General features: G+C 31.0%; 1 protein-coding gene across 8 annotated transcripts; it reads right to left on the reverse strand.

Moving 5' to 3' along the window:
• Positions 1-324: 324 nt before the first annotated feature.
• LOC101250883 (uncharacterized) lies at positions 325-10,326 on the reverse strand. Of its 8 annotated transcripts, none has more exons than XM_010321057.4 (9): positions 9,061-10,303; positions 8,831-8,930; positions 8,588-8,656; positions 6,063-6,177; positions 5,030-5,109; positions 1,111-1,172; positions 919-1,015; positions 621-716; positions 325-549 (listed from the first exon to the last, which is right to left on the reverse strand). In XM_010321057.4, the coding sequence occupies exons 1-8, from the start codon at positions 9,405-9,407 to the stop codon at positions 660-662; spliced, it is 927 nt and encodes a 308-aa protein (XP_010319359.1). In that variant the 5' UTR covers positions 9,408-10,303; the 3' UTR covers positions 325-549; positions 621-659. The 8 variants fall into 8 exon arrangements, with proteins under 8 accessions (XP_010319359.1, XP_069153045.1, XP_069153044.1 ...); XM_069296944.1 differs by having other exon boundaries at positions 8,600-8,656; positions 9,061-10,297; XM_069296943.1 differs by having other exon boundaries at positions 5,030-5,112; positions 8,600-8,656; positions 9,061-10,247.
• Positions 10,327-21,943: the final 11,617 nt, after the last annotated feature.

Here is a 21,943-nt window from a genome sequence, read left to right on the forward strand (position 1 = left end):
ATTCTGTTGGTTGTATGGTTGGGTTATTTGGGGTACATCATCTCGAGGTTATGGAGATGTTTTTGTTGTCTTCGTATTCGATTTACACAGGATGTGAGCAGGCACAGTTTGTTGGTAAATCACCATGTGTATATGGTCAAAATGTTCTTCCTTGCGTGTGTGTGTATATGAACTGTTTAGTGAAAATCTCCTTTCAACATTTTTCCTAAAACTACTTGTATCATTTCTTCCCCTTGTGTTAGGAATCAAACTCTATACACAGCGAGTTCAGTAGAGATAATATCTACGTTGACTATATAAATCATTTACATCCATTCCGCTCTATTTGAGTTCATTTCAATCCAATACTCAACGATGAACGATTCCTTGTTTTTTTACAGCAAATAAGGAGAAAATAGTGCAAGAAGCTGCATTTCTCGAATTTTGCACACAGAAAGGTGAAACATGACCTTAAACTTCTAAGTGCATTATCTGATACAGATTTCGCCTGATATGAGACGACGAAAAAGGCTGTTATTTCCTGGTAATTCTTGCTCAGATATTCAGCTTCTGAAAATGGTTCAAAAACATTTGTCTCATCGAGTTGTTTTATGCATTTACACTAAAAATTGTGCACTTACACTAGCCAAAAATCCAAACTGAGCACTGAGCATTCTCTATCAACAAGCTGGCTCCTGTTTCAACTGGATTCCGCTTCTGCAGCCAAACATCATCGGCTGGGGAAACAGAGAGATCAGCATCATGGCATAATTGCAAGAGATAGATGAACATGGAGCATATTCAAGACGATCTCACAGAAGTTCTAGTGATATGGTGGAACTTGAAGAACCGATTCAATAAGACGCTGGATCAACTCTACTGTGTGTGGCATTATGACTCAATATTGTGTCTAAAAAAGGATGTGAAAAGCAAGATCACCTGAGCTGAACTAGGCGAGAGACTACTAGCGAGCTCCTCATTTAAGAAGACTGGTAGTGGTGGCATTTGGCTCATAATCCCTGGCATATTTTTCATACTGAAATGACATAATAACAGTAGTATTATATGAATGGCAGCAGGACAACCAAAAGTCAGCATGGAGGTGGCAAATAAAAAGGGCAGTAGAATTACTTATTTAAAATCGCAGTTAAATTGTTCTTCGTCTGGAAAAAGAGATCAACATTGTCCTGCAACTGCTCATTTACATAGTGACATCAGATATCAGAAAATATGCAAAATAGAAAATTGTAAATGAGGAACATCTGTCAGTCGCCCTCCTAAAGATGCTACATAAACAGAAACAAAAAAAAACAGACAATAATCCATGAAGATGTAATTAAATGATTCCATCTTCTTTTTTTTTACTTATCCAAGGATTTTATACACCTCATTCAATACCCACATTAATAATCCTACTTAGTTCTATTACTTTATAGTAAATAACAAGTATCACCATTCCCTTTGTAATAACTAATAGGACTACCAAAGCTAAAACACAAAGGCCGACAGATGACAATGTCACCGATCTTTTTTATGACCTATATGCTATACGCACTCTCAAGTCGTGGTAATTACCATTGCTATTTAAGGATCAGACTCATTCAAAGTTAATGTGGATACAGACAAAAGGTGGATATGGTTACAAGAGCAATTCAGAATTATCTTAATTTCATTTTAGAAGAGTAGTATTTACTATTAAATTGGCCCCATCTTTTGTTGTATTCCTGTAATCCGATATTAATGAGCCTTCTTTCTTTTCTTGTTAGTGTTTTTATTGTTTATAAGTAGCACCCGTTTGAGGTGCTTTGCTTTATAATGTAAGGTAGTAAAAGCCATTTGAGGTACTAAGTCGGGTGCAAAACTTAACGAAGTTTATATTCCCAGAGTTTTCAGAAAATCCATATAGTTTTCCATGTCATTTAGATAACATTGTTTGATATACTTAACTTGGGCCGAGGGTCTATTAGAGACAGTCTCTCTACCTTCACACAAGGTAGGGGTATAGTTGTGTACACCCCATCCTTCCTAGACCCCACACCTGTGGAATTACACTGCATATGTAGTTGTTGTTGTTGCTGTCTGTCCTACATATTTTAGGCATTTAAAGCAAGAGCATGTCCTCCAAAGCATCTCTAGATTTCCTATTCCTTTCTTCCCTGGGCCAAAATGTTTTAGTTTCCACAACATTTTCTTGCAACACATCGCAAATCCATCACTGGCTTTGGCATGACCAATCCACCTTGAACATGAAAAAAGATCAACACCTACCAATATAAAGAGATGGTTGACTGATTCACATCCAATCCACACATGAAATATCTATGACACAACTCCTCTTCTTTCTTTTGTGGTTATCCAAACTAAGGACTGCTTCCAGCACTGTTCTTCAACCAACTACCTCCAAGAGGGCTGTAGCTTCTATTTAATTTTTGGCGGAACTGCTGACATTTGCCAGGTGTGACCACAAGAGCAAAGAACGATTTTCTTTTGAAAATAGTAAAGTTGTGTCGTATTCTTCAGCATTAAGGACAGCTGGCAACCTCCAAAAAATTATGGACCAAAAAAAAACAGTAGAAGTTGCACTAATCACAGAGATCCTAAAAAGTGTACCAACTGTTCAGCTTCTTCTATACCCTCTTCTTTACACCAAAAATACAAAGTATTGATCCAATTCTCTTTAATTTTCTGGTTTGTGTTAGAGATATCCTGAAAGCATTTGTTGTTTCTCTCTCCATGTTGACCACCATATGTTTTTCTGAATCTTGCTCCCTCCTCTCCTTATCCAACAGATGAGAAGGTCACAGTGTGCTCTGGCATTGAGACATACTTAGAAATAGAGACCAGATATGTGTCCTAATCTTACAATGGAGAAACGGATAATTGTTGGTTTCCTTCTTCTCCTTGCAAAAAACATGCAACAGTGAATCTTTCAACTCTTTTCTTCTTCCATGCATATCTGGGCCTATACTATCAAATCCATGTTTTATTGACATAGCTGACTTACTAATATCACCTTACAGCTCTGGAAAACTTCCTGTACCAGCTGTGGTCATTCTCTGAGGAGAAGATTCTTTAGTTTTTTTAAAAAACTGGTAATTGTATTCTTCAGCATTAAGGACATGCTGGGGACCTCCAAAAAGTTGTTAACAAGAGAAGGAGAGAAAGAGACTAACTTTACACCAAAAATAAAAGAAGACAATAGATTTCTCTTTCACTTTCTGAATGGAATTTGTTTTATTCCCATAACATCTTCCATTTCTCTCCCTTCCATATTGTCCACCAAATGCACGCTGGGGTCATTCTTCGCCATTTCTTCTGGCTCTTACTTCCTCCTCTCCTAATCCAACAGCTCAGTGGGTCAGCAGTGTGTTCTGGCATAGTCCAGCTGTTGTCTGTGAGTTTCAAAAACATAGACCAAAGCTGGGAAGTGACTTTGCAATGCAAGAATAGGTTGATTGTTGGTCTCATCTGTCTCATTGCAGAGAAAACCTCTGGATACTATTTGTTGTCCCTTCTTCTTCAACACTTCTTGCATGAGGCATGCTCTCTTGGCCACCAACCATACAAAACACTTCACCTAGGTTGATGCCTGACTTGTCCAAATCTGTCTCCATCTTGCCAATCTGATTTCTTGAAGAGATCCCACTTCCTTCCTGTAAAGCTTGATCACAGAAAAACTTCTATCCTCAGTGTGTTTCCAGTTCATTATATCATTTCTTGTGGACAGGCATGGTATAAAGTTATGAGGAGGAGATGTTCCATCCAATCACAACCTCCAGAAAAGAGCCCAATCCGGATATGTTATAAGATACTCTCCCTCAATGCAACATACCTAACCACAATCTGTCCAAAATTTTACATTCCATTCGCAGCTTTATCTAAGATATTTTTGAACACCTCCAGCTGCCTTATGATTTTATCCAGAAACTCAAACTGTGTGAGGTTGGAACTGTTTTCAAGCACCGCCGCCGCCAACCTACCTCCCTACTTACACCAAGTGTAGTCTATTTCCTGCCACTTACTCATCAACCAGTATTGTGCTTTGAAAGGTTTTTGACACCAAACCCTCCTTTATTCATTGGCTTAATCAACTATTCTCATTAAATAAGATGGTATTTGATGATATTTCTTCTCTCACAATTATCCTCAGACATTACCCAACCCATCATGACATGACCTTGTCGCGATTTCTATACCTGCTTGGCCAAGTGAAATTCCATTTTTTCGGAATCCAGAGCATGATTTCCACCAGAAGTTTGACTCTTATCATACCAGTATTGAGTAACTTCATTCGCCCATTAGTGCCTTGATAGTTACTGATAAAGGCTTCTTCCAGATCCCATGCATATCCCATCCACCATCAAATATCGACCTCTTGTTTCATCATTAATTTGGAAGAAACATGTATGAATGTTAATCACAACTTCCTCATTCATCTTCATTCTTCTATGTGTCCAAACTGGCCATTCAAATCAAATTTTTGACTATGCCCTTCATGTGGTTTGGCAAAATCACCTGAAACTTCACAGGTTGATTATTCTACTGTCTGTACAAGCTTTTCCTCAATCCAATCAATTTAAACCATGAAAATTCTGTTTGATTGTGTGTAACGATTTCGAAAGATTTCTTGCCTCGAGGGAAAAGAATCTTCCCCTCTCGAGATTTCCCCATCTTCATGCAGCTCTTTTCTCATTAAACAGAATATGATCACACATGACTCATGAGTCACCTTAGACAAGCTTATAATGTTGCGTGAATGAAACTTTCGTTAGCACTAAGGGACCAGAAACGATGCTGCAGAATCACTAAAATGCCGCAGATAGAGGAAGACTTGTCCAGCTCTTTTCTTGTCAGTATTACAGAGCAAATATTTTTTCCCTGTTGGACTATGGCTATTAATAAATACCACCCCTGGTAAATTTTCAGCAAGTCATCTTCCATTTCAAGAAAACTATTGAAGTCCTTCAACCAGAAGTTCGCATCTTGCTTTTCTGAGTCTCCCAATTATTTCATAAGTTTCATTCGATAAACAAGAGGTTGAGACTAATACCTTGAACGTTGAGAGGTTAGCTGAAATTCTGTTAAGGGCCTGATTATTTTCTTCCAATAGACGCCTCGTTCCAAGTAATGCTGCTAAGCAACACAAAAACCAGTTAGACAATTGGAGGCAAAGCTGCATGAAACCACTCAAGATACAAAATCAAAAACACATAGGAACTTCACAATAGCATTAGCAGAAGAATAAGACTGATCAGTAATTTCAGCAGGAGTTTTACCAGATTATGCTAAATGACATAATTCAGTGTTTGCATGCATAAATTGGTCAAACAACATATATTGGTAACATGGGGAGAACCTCAAGGCATTGCACCACTCAACTCTTGAGGTGCTTATGTGCATAAATTATCGAATGCTCTAGATTATTCTGCATATTCCTGTCAATTAGAACATTTTGACAGTTGTATACTTGCATTCGGAACAGGTAAAAGATTACACTCCCTGCCTCTATTTATCCATACAAATCCTGTTCCCCTAAATTAGGTTGCAAGAAAGTTGTACAACCCACACAAACAGTTTAAATATGGTCAACTTGTAACATCCCAAACCTTCTTACTTTAAACTTCCCTTTCCCATTCAAACAAAAACATGCAACACAACCTTTTTCTATCTACTTCACTTTAACAGGATAGTGTTTCTAAACTAAACATTGCAAATTGTGCAAGAAGAAGATAAATAACGAATTGTTATTAAGATTCAAGGGTGAATATATTGTCATTAGATTTTATAACAGGAGAGAGAAGAAGATTAAAAAATGATATTTATAAATTTTTTCACTATAGCAGATTACTGTTCATCTGATACTAGAATGAATAACACACACACTTTCAACCAGAAACATTTTTTAGTTGCATCAGGTATTATTAGGTAAGCAACTATCCGTTATAAGATAACTGAAGTAACATCATTTAAGTCAACTTCAGGAAACAGCTATTTATTTTGAGAGATCATAGAACAACTATGTTTTCTGGCAAAAGGAAAATGGAGAAGAATATCTTCCTATTGATAGACAGGTGAAAACTAACCTCCTGATGGCAAAACATCACCATGGCCATGATGATTCATGGAGAGAGAATATGGAGCCAAGCTCATCAGTGAAGCAGACACACTACTCATTGAGGACATTTCTGCTAATTTATCCTGAAGACGCATGAAAAATGTAATGTTTTTCTTTCTTTATGATAAAATATGCATAAAGAAAGATGCATGTAGATAGAAACATACCAACAGACATACACACAGAGATGATTAGTGATTAACGTCATGAGTCATGACATACTGAAACTATGGCAGAACATATGAACTTCCGTAAAAGTAATTCCACTAATTTAGTTCCTAAAAGTAGAATTTATTAGTTCATTAGTGATCTGAAATGTGACCATTCAGAAATTTTCCTGCAGCAGAGGCAAAATTAATTGGCACATTCTACTAGATATGCAGACAATCATATCGCTCCTTCCCGTAAATAGCAAAAAGGTGATGCCTCAGGAAAGAGAAGAAATGACAATCCACTCGCCCCTACCCCCACACCCATCAGCACCAGTATAGTTTCTACACTGTAACAGCAGGAAGGTATAATATCAAAGTCCCAAAAGATCCAGCAAGACAGGTAAGAACTTTTTTTTGAAAAATAAAATCTAAAATAAATAAAATCAGATAAAGTTTACCATTTGAAACCTCAATTCAAGAATTGAAATTTTTGGATAGTCATAAGCAAGATCGAGAGAATTCTCTTTGGTCCAGCAACAGTAGTATGATTATAATACTTAAGAAGTTCTTTTTGGTTAAATGATTAAGTTCTCTAACATTGAATCACACTCTACAAATAAAGCGAGGAGGTCATTTCTTGTTCAAAATTAATTGAAGTACGTGTTGTCAATAGCCATTGATTTCAGGTAATAAAGATTGCACCCTCTTCCTTCTTTATTAAGAAGTTTAGTTACCTTTCAAGAAAGAGAGTTAAATACTTAATAGTTGGGTGTGAGTGAGTAACTATACTGACTCAACAGTTAGATAAAATACCTCGACAAGGATATTTAACATATGATAAGACACCTATCAAGTGGATTTCATTTTAGACAGAATTTATTCATTAACAGCCAGCACCAAGTAGGCGATGAAAATTTACAGTTGCCAAAAATCTATAAAGGGGCTGTTAAACCTATAAGACTATTTAATTCATCAGCTTTTAACAAGTTACACCAAAAGGCCAAATGAGTACAGGCATTAGTATTTATGTTTATAACTCTCTTTTCTCTCCTTCCAAATCACCCAAAAAAGGGCAAGCTAGCATGTAACAAATACATGCTCCTACTTTGTTTTCACAGCTCCTTTCCTGTATAGATTTAAGAAAGCCTCCTTTAGTCCTAGGCACCCAATATCACTCTTTTTTTTTAAACTAACAGCCTATCAACGTTGAGAAACAAACTCCATAGCAACAGCCTGTGTAGCAACAGATGGCATGTACCTTCACCATAAATCACACTAGCACCTACTACACATTAAAATCTTATCTTCTACAGAGTCGATTGTCAAACAAGCATCAAATGTGACAATCCAACAAAACCCAACCACCTTACGATGTGCTTTATTCCTCCAGATAATCATCCAAATTAATTGAGGAGATGTTTGATGAAGTGATAAACTTATACCTAGACTCTGTGCTTCAATGAACTTACCATCCTTTTGGTGTACTTTCCACCTCAGTCTCCGTCCCTTCTGGTAGAACATTTGCGCCTTCCAGTTTCCAGGAAGCTGGACCATCTTCTCAACTTCCTGATCCTCACAATTCCATCTGAAAGTCATCTCCTAGCATGATCTGTTTTGTACCATGCAATGCTAGCACTAGTTTTCCCGGTAAAACTGAACAGTTGTGGAAATTCAACTTTAAGGCGAATATGTCCTATCCATAATTCCATATATCATGCCAGAACTTTAGTTGAAACAATTCCTCTTCCTCCCGCGGCGTCCTCACATTCTTCCATAATACAACTCCATGTGATTATTACTGGTTACTGCACCAAGGATCAGCTTTACATATTTAACTGGGATCACCTGTTCCTAAAGATCATTGGAACCTGGCAATATTTTCACAACCAGTAATACAATTGATGTTGCTTCGGAATATCAAACTCTTATCCATAATTCCCCTCCTTTATCTTAGTTACTTTGTACCATTTCGCTACACGGAAAGCCTTATCCTCTATCTTTTTCGCATAAAAGTTCCCTCCTTATACTATCAAACCTTCTCATTGCTTAGCCACCAAAGATGTCAAATTTAGGTAGATAGGCTAGTACTTGGTCAAGAATAGTAAAATCACATTTGAAAGCATGCACATTTCTTTAACCTACCATGAGTAAAGAAGTTTCAAACATCAAAGTTACAGTTAACAGTTTCTAGAAACTCCCAGATTCAGAAATTGGACAAATAAATCACTCACTGTGTCTGATCAGTCTAGACTTTGAGGAATCAGATTAGCATATGAAAGTAATTTGTAATACCATACAAGATAAAGGGAACGTAAGTAAAGGATAAAAGGAAGTAAAGTACATGATGGCAAACCTTCCTATCTTTCACTTTCTTCCCCAAACTATAGTCTTCAGGTTTCCTTCGCTTTCTCTGACAAACAATAAATAAAGATGTAAGCAAGCCTTCTCACCAAGCATCAGCTATGACAAGAAATGCTTCAGACTAATGAAAGGAGTCATCAGAAATAGCTTCTGAAAATGAGATGAAGGATAGAGATAGGTACAGTCAAGTGATTAGAGATATTAAACAGCCTAGATAGCTCACCGTGATCCACCTACATCTCAGTGCAACATCACGGACATTTTTATCGCGGAGTGATGCTGCAATTTTAATGTATTTCATTATCCGTGGTTCATTGGCATACCTATTATCAAAAAAAATTGAAGGTCAAATACATACATAATGATATATGCTTTTGTCACAAAAAAATGGATAGACAAAAAAAAAATCTCAGCATCTACATTCACTCAGAAATCCAAAATAAATCTACCTACTTGATAAGTCCTTCCTCCAGTTTGTACAACTCCTCGACCGTCCATTCAACAGCGAGGCCCGTATCATGCTTGAGCCCTGGCACTGTATCTATAAGAAAAGAATCTGAACAACTTCCATACTGACTAGTTCTTGGACTACTGCTACTAGAGCTATTGGTTGTCATCATTGTTGGATTCCCTGAATACAACATCCCTCCTCCTACTCCACTATTATTTACATCGAAATTCACTCCAAGATGACTGTAGTAATCACTCATCAACATTATCTGAGATGACGAGCTCCCAATTGCCCCTGATTGAAATGATAAAGCTTGCTGATGAAACCCTGTATTAGAATCTGCAGCCATTACTTCACTAAAGCATTTAACTTTATTCAAGTACTTCCAAGAAAACTCACTTAACTCCTGAATCCACCCAGAGCTACTTAACAAAAGGAAAAACCAGCAGCTTCAAAAACCCAAAATTTATTTGGGGTTCATCACTATTCCAGGAGATTAAAAGGGGTTGCAATACACAAAACTATACAGCACCAAGACAATTCAACTAAACTCCTCACAATCCACCAAGAGCTACACAACAACAGAAGAGAAAAAAAAAGAAGCTAAACAGCACTACAATCAGAGCTTCAGAAACCCAAACAAGAAAAAACCCAAAATCTATCTGGGGTCCATCACTGTTCCAGGAGAGTAAAAAGGGTTGCACTAAACAAAATTATACAATACCAAAACAATTCACTTAACTCCTGAATCCACCCAGAGCTACACAACAATTAGAAAAACAAAAAAAAACAAAAACAAAAACCAAAACATCAAAAAGACTCAAACTTTATCTGGAATTCATTGATTTTTTCCCAGTATAGTAAAAGGGGTTTGCAACAAAACACAAAATTATACAGTACCAAGACAATACATTTCACCAAGATTCCTTCACCTAGGTGAGAATCCCCTTCAATACTAAAACCCCACTTGGGAATTAGCTTATTAAATTACATTGCTTCACAAAATTACCCATGAAATCAAACTCAGATATTTGGTGAAAGAATAAAAACCCAACATCATAGAATCAAGAAATAGTACTTCATGTATGTATTAGTGGATGTACAGAGTGAGAGAAATGACAGAAAAAAAGAGAAAAAAAAAAAAGGAGAAATCTTGTTGAAGTTTTTTTCTTTATCTAGTCTTAGCTTTTTCTTTTATGCTAATAATAATAATAATAATAATAATAATAAATTTAAAAAGAAATTGAAGATTTTGGACCAATGATTTTACGTATATTATAAAGTTGAGACCTAGGATTAGACATTTTATCTATTATCAAGACAGGAAAAAAAATGTCGACATACTTTAGGCCTAATGTGAAAAGAAAAAATAAAATAAAATAAAAAACTAATTTAAAACCAATCTGAAAAAAAAAAAAAAGATTAGTAGTTTTTACAATAAGGAAAAATTATATAAATTAATACATTTTAAAAAATAATTACTGATTTTAGCGATACTTTTTGTTTATTACCATTTATGGCAATGCTTTGTTAAATTTGTAATATGTATTAAAAGTGAATTATGTATGTAATATATATGAATTATAATGGTTTTTTGAAATATATCATGTTTGTTTAGTACAAAAATTTCACATTGTATTGTAAGTGTATTAAAATATGTGATAAATGTATTATTCATCATTAAAAATTATATTATATGTGAATAATAAATTGTATTAAACTTGTATTATAAATGAAATAAAGTGAAAAACTACGCTTGTTCTCGAGATGGTATTAGAACTTAGAAGTGGACATGGTATGAATCGATATTAAATCAATTTTTTTGACCACGTAATTTCGATTATAAAATATTTGATATATACAATATTTTTATTTTTAATATTCTATAATGTGAAACTTACATAAATATACTATAATAAAAAAAATTACCATTTATAGCAATAATATTTTTTTCACTTGATCACTTTTAATTCATTTATAATACAAGTTTAATACAATTTATTATTCACATATAATACAAATTTTAATGACGAGTAATACATTTATCACATATTTTAATACACTTACAATACAATGTGAAATTTTTTTTACCAAACAAACAAAATATATTTCAAAAAACCATTATGATTCATATATATTGCATAATAATTCACTTTTAATACATATTACAGATTTAACAAAGCATTGCTATAAATGGTAATAAACAAAAAGTATCACTAAAATCAGTAAAAAAAATTTAAATGTATTAATTTATATAATTTTTCCTTCTATAATAATAAGAAAATGTCAAATATTGTATTGAAGTATATAGTTATAGTTATGTAAATAATTTATATATATATACATATACATTCTACTAGTATAAAATGATGTTTAGGCCGTGAAGCTTTTATTACTCTATCAATTTGTCTTGATTAAAAATTAAAATGTCTTTTTTATGTAATTATTATTTGTTTTTTTAATATGTATATATATAAAAGGATAAGGTATTAATATGATATAATGAGATATTTTTTAATAATTTTGAAATCATAATTTCCTATTATATGAATATATATAGGTCGCAAGTGAAAAAACTAATATCATCAATTAATCATACCATAAAATATCAAAATCAACTTTAAAATATCGAATCATACATAATTAATTTAATATAGTATTAATAGTATGATATTTTAAAAATCAAAATATCGAATCAAAAGTTTCAAATATCATATCATGATAACTGTTAACTTTTTCCTAAAAAAAGTTATGGCACCAAAATATTGTGTGTACTTTTTTTTTTTTAAATTGTGAATTAACAATCTTCTTATATTAGTATTAAAAATAAGATAAAATGTTATTGAATAGAAAATTTTATAGATTAAAGTGAAAAGAATGTTGTTTTTTTAAAAAAAAAAATTAAAATCTGATGAATAACTTTTATATTATCTCGACCTTTCCTTGGCATAGAGGGCTAGTATTAATTAATTTGCCAACAAATGCTAAATATCTAAAATTTAAATAATGAGAAGAAAAATCAATGAAATAAATAATTATTTTTCTTAATCAACCTCCACAAAATTAAAGGAATTAAAGTGTATATGAAAACAAAAGTGAGAGACAACAATTGTATAAATAAAGGCAAACATGTTGCAGGTAAGAAAAGACAAGAAATGCCCTCTTGTTCTGAAAAATAAAATGATATATATATATATATATTTTTTCGCGCATATGTGATGTAAAAATTACGTAAATTTGTTAAGTCGATAAAAAAAGTCAAGTTAATATACTTGGGGTCATATTAAAGGTGTTTAAAAGATACAAGACTTAGTCGAAATGTTTAAGAGAAACTCAGTGTCAACTTTCAGATGTCTCCATATATATCATACAATGATATTATATCGAGTCTCAAACTAATTGGGATAGATTATATAAAACTTTGTTTTATAATTAAACCTCGCATCATTGTATTATGAGGATTTATCATGAATAGATAAATTTTAAGGAAATAGTAATATTTTTTTCACTTAATCAGGTTAGTTAATATTATTTAATCATATTATATAAAAAAATTAATTGTACTAGCTAATATCATTTAGTGAAGTTCTACCAACAAATACTATGGTAACACTTAAAAGGTAAATTTTAATAGATTTTATAATATAAATATACTCGGAAAAAAATGTCATAATGTAAAAATTCATCTATAATTATGAAATTCATAAGAAAAAAAATAAGAGAATGTATATATTTATCTTGATATAATGATTTTTTACAACAATAATGATAAGAGGATTATGAATTATCAAATTTTCAAAATTATTGTTATTAAAATTAGAGTCAAATAGTTTAATTATGAAAAAATTGTTAAATAAAACACATAAATCATAACGGCCCGTTTGGTTTGTTAAATTAGAGTCAAATAGTTTAATAATGTGCATTAATATTTGTATATTTGATTTTGTTGTTTTCACAAACTCTTTATTGGTTATATTTTATAAAATAATGTGTGATTATTTATTTGGTTGTCTTGAAAAAAATATCTGCCCTAATTTAAATATGAAATAAGAACATCAAAATAAGTAATACATAAAGAAAGATAGTAAAGGACAAAAATAACCCTATTTATATGGTAAAGGACAAAAATAACCTTATATATATATATATATGTATGTATGTGGTTCTTTCATCAAGTATTATTCATATCGAAAATGAGTACATTAGTAATGAGAGATGGAGGGTTAGTATCCCACTCAATCGAACCGGGCATAGAAACAGATACTCTAGCAAGACAACGGAGCAACTTGATCCGTTGATTTATTAACAACTGACAAAGAGTGAAAAGATAACTCTTTGATAAGAGTTTTACAATCAAAAATTAAAGAATAAAAGTAAACGTATTCTACTGAACCGTTCCTTTAGTCAACTAAAAGTCTCACGCACCCCTATGATCTCACTTAACAACGGGCTAGACACACGACCAAGAAAAAAAGTTTTTTTTCCGCGTAAAATTGACTCAAATGATCATGTAGCACTATGTCTATCCCCGTCAAATCGATATTGATATCGTAAGAGGCATCGATATTACATTTAATTGTGTTATGCAAAGGTCACTCCCACTTAGCAATCAGTTTTGTAGCAGGAGCATTCATCTGCCTCTCGAATTGGTGTTATGTGTTGATGATAATTATATCTTAGTACCAAGCAAATTGAATTCCACTATGTAAATATTTTATATTAATATTGCAATAAAATAAAAAGTTTTAATAAACGTTTCACTCCCTAATAAAATTTTATACAATATAAATTAAATTAATCATTCCAATATAAATATATCTTATCAAAGAAACGTACGATGTGAAATATATATATACAAAGTAAACTAATTTCAGAATAAAATATAGGATCATTTTATCTCATATTTGGTCGGAGGTATTAGATAATTCTTGATTCAATAAACTTTATACAACACCAATTTAAATTAATCAAGCCAATACAAATATATGATACCAAAGAGACGTACAGTGTGAATTATACAAAGTAAAATAATTAGTTATCTCACGTTTGGTTGAAGGTATTAGATAATCTTGAATCAATAAATTTAATACAACACAAATTTAAATTAATCAAAGCAATACAAAATAGACGTGTGGTATGAGGTATACATAGTAAAATAATTTTAAGATAAAACGTAGAATTTATTTTATCTCACTTTTGGTTGTAGGTATTATATAATTCTTGAACTAATAAACTTTATACAACACAAATTTAAATTAATCAAGCTAATATAAATATATAATACCAAAGAATGTATGATCTAAGATATATACAAAATAAAATAATTTTCAGCATAAAATGTAAAATTATCTTATCTCACGTTTAATTAAAGATATCAAATAATTCTTGAATTATTAAACTCCACCATTTTTCCATAGTAATAAAATAATATACACATAATTTATTTAAAAAAATAATTATCTCAAAATAATTAATTTAAAAAAATAATTATCTCAAAATAACTTATTTCCGATCAACGACATACTATACCACTTTTTTTTTTTTCCTTGTGGGGTTTGAAGGCCTTTTTGGTTCTACTGTTGCTAGCTGGCTCTCCACCAATAAGATAAAAGAATAAGATAAGCAATGGGAAGTGTGCAAATAAAATAAAATAATTAGAAGATACTTTTTATATTTTATTGTATTGTGGGTAAATCTTGAATTGCAGCAACACAAAGTGGGAGTCCCAATAAGCAGGTTGATCCAATAATTGTTGGCAATTTTTTTTTTTAAAAAAAAAATATTTTTTGTGACTTTTTCCTATTTTTCACTTTTGTTGTTGTTTGAGGAATAAATAGTAATTTTACAATTATATATAATAATAGAACTAACATGTTCACGAGGAAACTAAGTTAGAGTCGGTTTGGATTAGCTTATTTTAAGTTGTTAGTAAATTAAAACAATTTAAAAGTAATTCTATAGTGTTCAGATAAAACGTCAGGTTGCTAGGGTAAAGGCAAAGGAGTGTAAAGTTGTTAAAATATTCTCTCCGTTTAATTTTACTTGTCACAATTTGACCCTACATATATTGATTCTTTATACATGTGTTTTACTAAACTACTCCGTATTAAATGACGTTTTGGAAATAAGTATTTACTAATGAGGGTAAAATATCAAAAATATTAAATTTTTTTTTATATGTCAAAAAGTGATAAGTAATTTAAATTTTATTTTAGGAATAAGTGACAAGTGTACGATAAAAGTGACGAAGAGAGTATTAATTATAACAATAATAACTTATTTAATGTAATTTTTAAATTTAGGGTTCATTAAAAAGTTTAAGGTTTAGGGTTTAGAGAGGTTTTATCCTTAATTTGTGTGAAGTAGAAAAGTTGTTTTTCGATAAACTCTCGACTCAATTTTTTTTTTTAAAAAAAATCATATTTTAAAATACAAGAGTAAACAAGCTACGATGAAAACAAAAAAAACCCATCAATAGCAAGAAAATCGTTAAAAGTTTTATATATATAATATAGATATAAAATATGTTGAAGTTCTTTGCTTAAAAGACTATATATATTCTTTGAATTCTCTTATATGAATTTTTAATCTCACTATTAAATTTTTTTAGACTGATGAAATAATATAATGTTATACTATATCTCAAATTAATCGTACAATTTGTGTTAAAATAGTTGGGATCACTTAATTTTTAATTATTTACTTTGAGTTTGGATCATATAGAATAGAATATTTCTAGAATTTTTTTTTTATCTTTCGTTCAAAGTGAATTTAATTAATTGAACAAGTTGAGTCCAATAATGGAGAGGTGAATATAGAATATATATATATATATATAACATGATAAAGTTGTTTCTTTTTTAAAAAGTAATATAAGTCTGACCACTTTTATAGTACAAAGTTTCTTAATTTTAGTTTTAAAAAAAATCAATGAGTATGAATCCATTTAAATTAAGGTTATTTTTGTAATTATATGTCGAGTTAGGTTATTGTGCAAATTTTTTTCATTCATAATCTTTAATCGTAGTTAGGAGTAAAATGTTTGGTATTTAGTTCGAAAGTTGTAAATTTTAGATTTCATAATTTGGTAATAAGTAGTCAAAAGTAGATATTAAATATAAAATTTTTAAATTTTGATTTGACAATTCAACAATCAGTAAATTAAATTTTGGTTTGATATGGTATTTGATAATATCGTATTGAATTTGTAGCCGATTGTATTACAAAATTAATATTACTGTTATTTTTTCTATGTAGATACACGACAAAATAGAAGATTAACAAGTAAATAGACATCAAGAAAATTAAATTGATGCAATTAAAAGACATGTATTTGGGTTATTTGTGTTTGTTATATAGTTTGGTATTCGGAAAATACCAAATATAAGATGATTCTAATATCTAATACCAAATACAAATTCAAATATCGTAATTTAAAATTTTACTCTCGAATACTACATTATATATCAAATATTAAATGTCAAATTATTAAACTTTTAATTTGATTCGATAATTCAATTATCACAAACCGTTACTATAAAAAATACTAAGCATCCATCAATGTCAAATTATTCAAATCATTAGTCAGCACGGTATAATAACCTTAGACAGTTATTCTCAAATCATCGAATCCAATCAACAACTATGCTAATCAACATCGTTCACCTATTTTTATACTCTCCACCTCAATCAACACCTGAAGTATTCACACTTCACGCCACTATACAACCAAATTATTAGCATCGTCCATGACATAACACCATTTCGCAAGTGTTATCGTCAATTATCATAAAGTTAATTGCTACCTTAGTAACTTCTAGAATATAAACATCGGATAAATAACTTTAAATTAAGTATTTATTATTAAAGATTCAAATTTTATTGTTTATTTTAAATCAAACATAAATTTATAGATATCTAGATATCGAAAACAATATTTGATATTTCGTATTTAAATATTATCTTTGTTTATCTAATATACATTCAAAATGATATCAATTTTAAAATGAAAAATTGACAAGACCTACTAGGCTTCTTATGCTATAAAATGAAATAATAGAAAGTAGAATCATTTAAAAGGAAAAAAAAAAGAGAAATTTTTTGACATCTTATTGTTTTTAGAAAATGATGTGAAGAAATTTCCTATTTATAGGAGCAAAAAAGAAAAAAAAACAATTCATCCCCAAAGTGATATTTATGGAATTATCTTAATTCTTAAGTTATTTCATATTTGAGTGGACATGTAAAATTAGGACATATTTGGCTATAAAAATTAGTTATTATTTTAAAAATAATATTTTATTTTATTTAGAAATTAGTGTTTGCTTATTAAAATTTCGAATTCAAATGAAAATACTTAATAAGTTATTTTAAACTATTTTTACTTTTAAAATTATATTCAAGTACATTTAAATATAAGTAATGATTATTTTACAAAAAATATAATCAAATACAAACTAATGCTTTCCACAATAAGCAATATAATGGTGGGCTAATAGAATTACAATTTACAAACTCACTTTGAAAAAAAAAACATATGGAGTTTAATTATATTGGTAATAGTAACATATTGTGAATTATTATTACTTATATTCTTAATTATTAGACTAAATCTTTCATTTTTGTCAAAAGATGTCAGTATTTTTATATATTTTTTAAATCAAAATTTGACCTCTATATATAATGTAATCTTCCAGCGAAAGGGTGTCGCTTAACACCCCTTGCCCAGTGACGGAGCGAATATTTTCAATAAGGGAGTTCAAAATTCGTAGAAATAGACACATGGAGTAGTCGAAGGGGATTTGACATCTACTATATATACATAAAATATTATTTTAACCATATATAAATAGTTTAATTTTCCGTCCCCCTTGTACCAAGGTGGCTCCGCCCCCGCCCACGCCTCCGGACAAGGTAATTTGGAGATTCTTTACTAGTTTGACGGAGATAAACTATAGCCTTATGAGTCTCAAAATACTTTCTCTTACACTATGTTTGGATCATTATTATTCATTGTATTGTATTGTATCGTTACTATAACTACAGTGTTTGTTTTGATTGTTATTTAAAATGTATTGTACTGTATTGTTAAATTTCGTTGTTACGTAACAATGAAAATCCCTATTTTATGGAACAACCAATTTGGTGTGTTCCCATTGTTACTTAATTTCCTTTTTTCAATTATATCTTTATATAATATTTCAAAATACTATTTTACCCTTTACCTTAATTATTTAAATCTAGTCAAACCTCCTGCCCTATGATAGTTAAGAATATTTTTGTATTTCAACTTAACATTTCTTAGTTTGATAATGATATAAGGGAAAATAGAAACATAAAATAAAACATTTTTCTTAACTTCATTTGATTTGGTTTTAGTTTCAAAATAAAAAGTGCCATATTGTTTTGACTACATTTTAAAAAATCAAATCAACCCTAATAAATATTAATTTACAAATTTTAAGTCCATACATTTTTTATTTTGATAAATACTTTTTGACAAATTAATTAAGTCCTTCTGAATTAACGTAGATACTTAAATCATGTCATATTTAGTTGAACATCAGAATACAATATAAAATATTTTTACTAGATACTTTCGACTCAAATATTTTTAAATAGTTTTTTAGGTATCTTTAAATGCTAAATAAAACATATCACATTATTTAATTGTACATCGATATCAATTACAATATAAGCATTAGATTTCACGACTTGGATTGTTATATATAATCAAGGAGACAATATCTTTTAAATGATTAATTTATTTACGTAATTGTAACGACCTGTTTAGTCGGTTCGAGCAGTAGAACTATTTTTGATAAAACTGACTGGGTTGACGGATCACACGACGGACCGTCATGGTCACGACGGACCGTGATGGACTCCGTCGTCCCATACTTGTGTAATTTCTTCTGTTGCTCTCCTCATTACCCTCGACGGCAGGCAGGACGAACCGTCACAGGCACGACGGTCCGTCGAGAGTCTACGTTCAAAAACACTTCAACTCTGAAAATCTGGATACTAGGAGCGACTCTCTGAACTCCACAACGGAACTGCAGCACGGACCGTCGTAGATACGACGGACCGTCACAAATTTCTTTACTGAATTTAACTATCTGAACTTTGTGACGGACCTGCAGGACGGTCCGTCGTATCTACGACGGACCGTCACAAGCGGCGTAACCCTGACTGGGTCGGATTTCTGCTAAAAGTTTTAAAGGGGTGTTTTGGACTATTCATGATTATAATTATGGAATTAGTGGGGTAAGTTTAATAATTTATTTACTTGGGGGTAAAGAAGTTAATAAGGGAGTAAATAGTGGGTTACTTTTATCATCTTTTATAATTGATTATATGACAATTAGGGTAAAAGAAAAAGAATCTGGAGAAGAAAAATAAAAAGAATAGAGAGGGAGAACGAGCGAGAAAGAGAAGAGCGAAGAGGGAAGCAAAGGCATTGGGAAGTAGCTTGCTTGATCACGATTCTTCGGTGGAGGTAGGTTATGATTTATTTCTACGTGATAGATAAACTCTAAATAGCGATCGATATGTATTGGGTGGTATTATAAAATCTTCTACATGCTTGATTGTGTGTTTGTATGCTGTGATTATGTAATTGTGGTGGTCAGAATGATGAGACTGTTGAATCTTCAATCTTAAATCCTCTTTATTATGATGACGCCTTGACATAAAGAAGGCTTGATGAACTAAAATAATGAGATAAATAGATCGGAGTGTCACGTTCCGACACGGTAGCATTAGGGGATCGGGTGTCACGTATCGACACGGTAGTATTAGGGGATCGGGTGTCACGTACCGACATGGTAGTATTAGGGGATCGGGTGTCACGTACCGACACGGTAGTATTAGGGGATCGGGTGTCACGTTCCAACACGATAATGATAAAGAGAATGAATCTTGAATTATGTTAATGTACTCAAGTTCAAAGAACCTAATTCCCAAATGAGTATGACGTGGAGGCTTGAGTCCTCATAGGTGTGCTTGATGTTGTTGTCAATGGGTCTTATACTTGTTGATTTTCACCTGTTGAGTATTATGGTTGATTTTATATTATTATTCAGTATATATTGCTTTCTAATCTGAGTTGGCCGATGATACCTACTCAGTACGTGTTCCTTGTACTGACCCCTACTTGTAATTTTCTTCTTTGTTATTTGTGAAGTGCAGCAAGCGTGCCATCGACTTCGACTCGTCCTTAGATCTAGTCAGTCTCAGCATATCAGAATTCAGGGTGAGCTATTATTCCTAGCTCGTGCTGGATTCTCTACTTCACGTCTTGATGTCATGAAGTTTGGACATGGACTATCTTTTTACTATTTTTTTAGCTTCTTAAATACTCTTAGATTTAGAAATTCGAGGATAGATGTTCTTGGTGTGATGACTTCCAGATTTTGGGAATAATAAGTATTTAATTTTAGAAGTTGATTTAATTGATTTCGTTAATGAGTTTTGGATCTTCCGCATTACTTTTGCTATTCATAATTGATATACTGGTATGTTGGAGTTTAGATTTGTTGGTTCGCTCACCTAGGAGAGTAAGAGTGGGTGCCACTCGCGGCTCGTTTTGGATCGTGACAGTAATAAACTCTTGAGAACACACACAATTTTTTCCATTTCAAACTTTACAAGTTAAAAGTGTTTTATAGCAATACATTATCATATATCAAGAGATTAATACGTAAATATGTCACTTAACTTGAAGTCAATTAACAGACATGTCCCTTAACTTTAGCGATGAACTTATGCACTCGTGTTAGGTGATAATGGCTGGGGTTGTTCATGGTTATGTTTAAAAAGCCAATTCAAATCAAACTAATTTAAAAAATTAATATTTGATTTGATTTGATTTTAAATTTTGAAAATCGATACTATTTGGATTGATTTTGATTTTACTAAAAAACAACCGCAAACATATCCAAACTTAAACGATAAATTAGATATACAAATTTTATAATTATTTATATATTATTCATAAATAAAATATAAATTTATTATTAAATTTTAATTAAGAGAAAATTTTACATATATCAAATATTAAATTCCAAATTTTATGCTATATCAAATTTTTTAAAATTGCATTTCATAGCAAAATTTTAGTTTGCTACGGATGTGTCTTTCTGTATATTCGCTGAATCACAATTTCTTTTACATACATTTTGATTGTTTAAAAAAGAAAACGGGAATTTTGATTAGGTAAAAGGGGGACAATAACATATGCGTTGTGTGAAATTTTCTCAATTGTAAAATTGTGCATAAAACTTTAATTTGTATATGATCTTTTATATAATTGTATATTCAGAATATGTGTATAAATGAAAAGATAAAGTACATGTAAGTCATATACATATGCATATTAGTGTTGTTGTTATATGTATAAGTATATAAAATCGTTGATTGTTTATTGAAATTTGTAAGTTATATACACATATCTATTTATTATTTTTCTGTGAATTGTATAAGTATGTGAAACAATTTGAAAAACGTATAAGTGAAAAACTGAAGATGCTAGAATTTGTATAAATATATGTTCTTCCTATTTAGAAAACGATGAGGATGTGCTGGAGAATTTTGAATTTTGAAATTGACTTTGTGGAGAAGATTAAGGAGAAATTGAAGTAATAGGAGAAGAGATGGTATAAAATAAAGAGATAAGAGAAAACATCCGTTTTAATTTTTTAATAATTTATACAAATCAGTGGGGCCTATGATAGCAAAGTGATCGAGATTTTGCTTATTAATAGAAATTATTGAAACAGTAGTTATTGTATTTAATTAAATTTATTAGTTTGTTATTCTCTACAATTATTCCTTTAATTTAATTTAATTTAACTCAAGTCTTTAACTTTAACATTTTCTTAAGCC

Source organism: Solanum lycopersicum, chromosome 4 (genome assembly GCF_036512215.1).
Source record: "Solanum lycopersicum chromosome 4, SLM_r2.1".
Taxonomy (NCBI): domain Eukaryota; kingdom Viridiplantae; phylum Streptophyta; class Magnoliopsida; order Solanales; family Solanaceae; genus Solanum; species Solanum lycopersicum.

Excerpts from the sequence above, each read along its gene's own strand:
- LOC101250883 (XM_010321055.4), bottom strand. The coding sequence starts at position 9,407 with ATGGCTGCAGATTCTAATACAGGGTTTCATCAGCAAGCTTTATCATTT. Across the intron at positions 8,931-9,060 it reads CTGGAGGAAGGACTTATCAA|GTATGCCAATGAACCACGGA; the intron begins GTAGGTAGATTT and ends TTTTGATAATAG. Across the intron at positions 1,016-1,110 it reads TTAACTGCGATTTTAAATAA|TATGAAAAATATGCCAGGGA; the intron begins GTAATTCTACTG and ends ATGTCATTTCAG.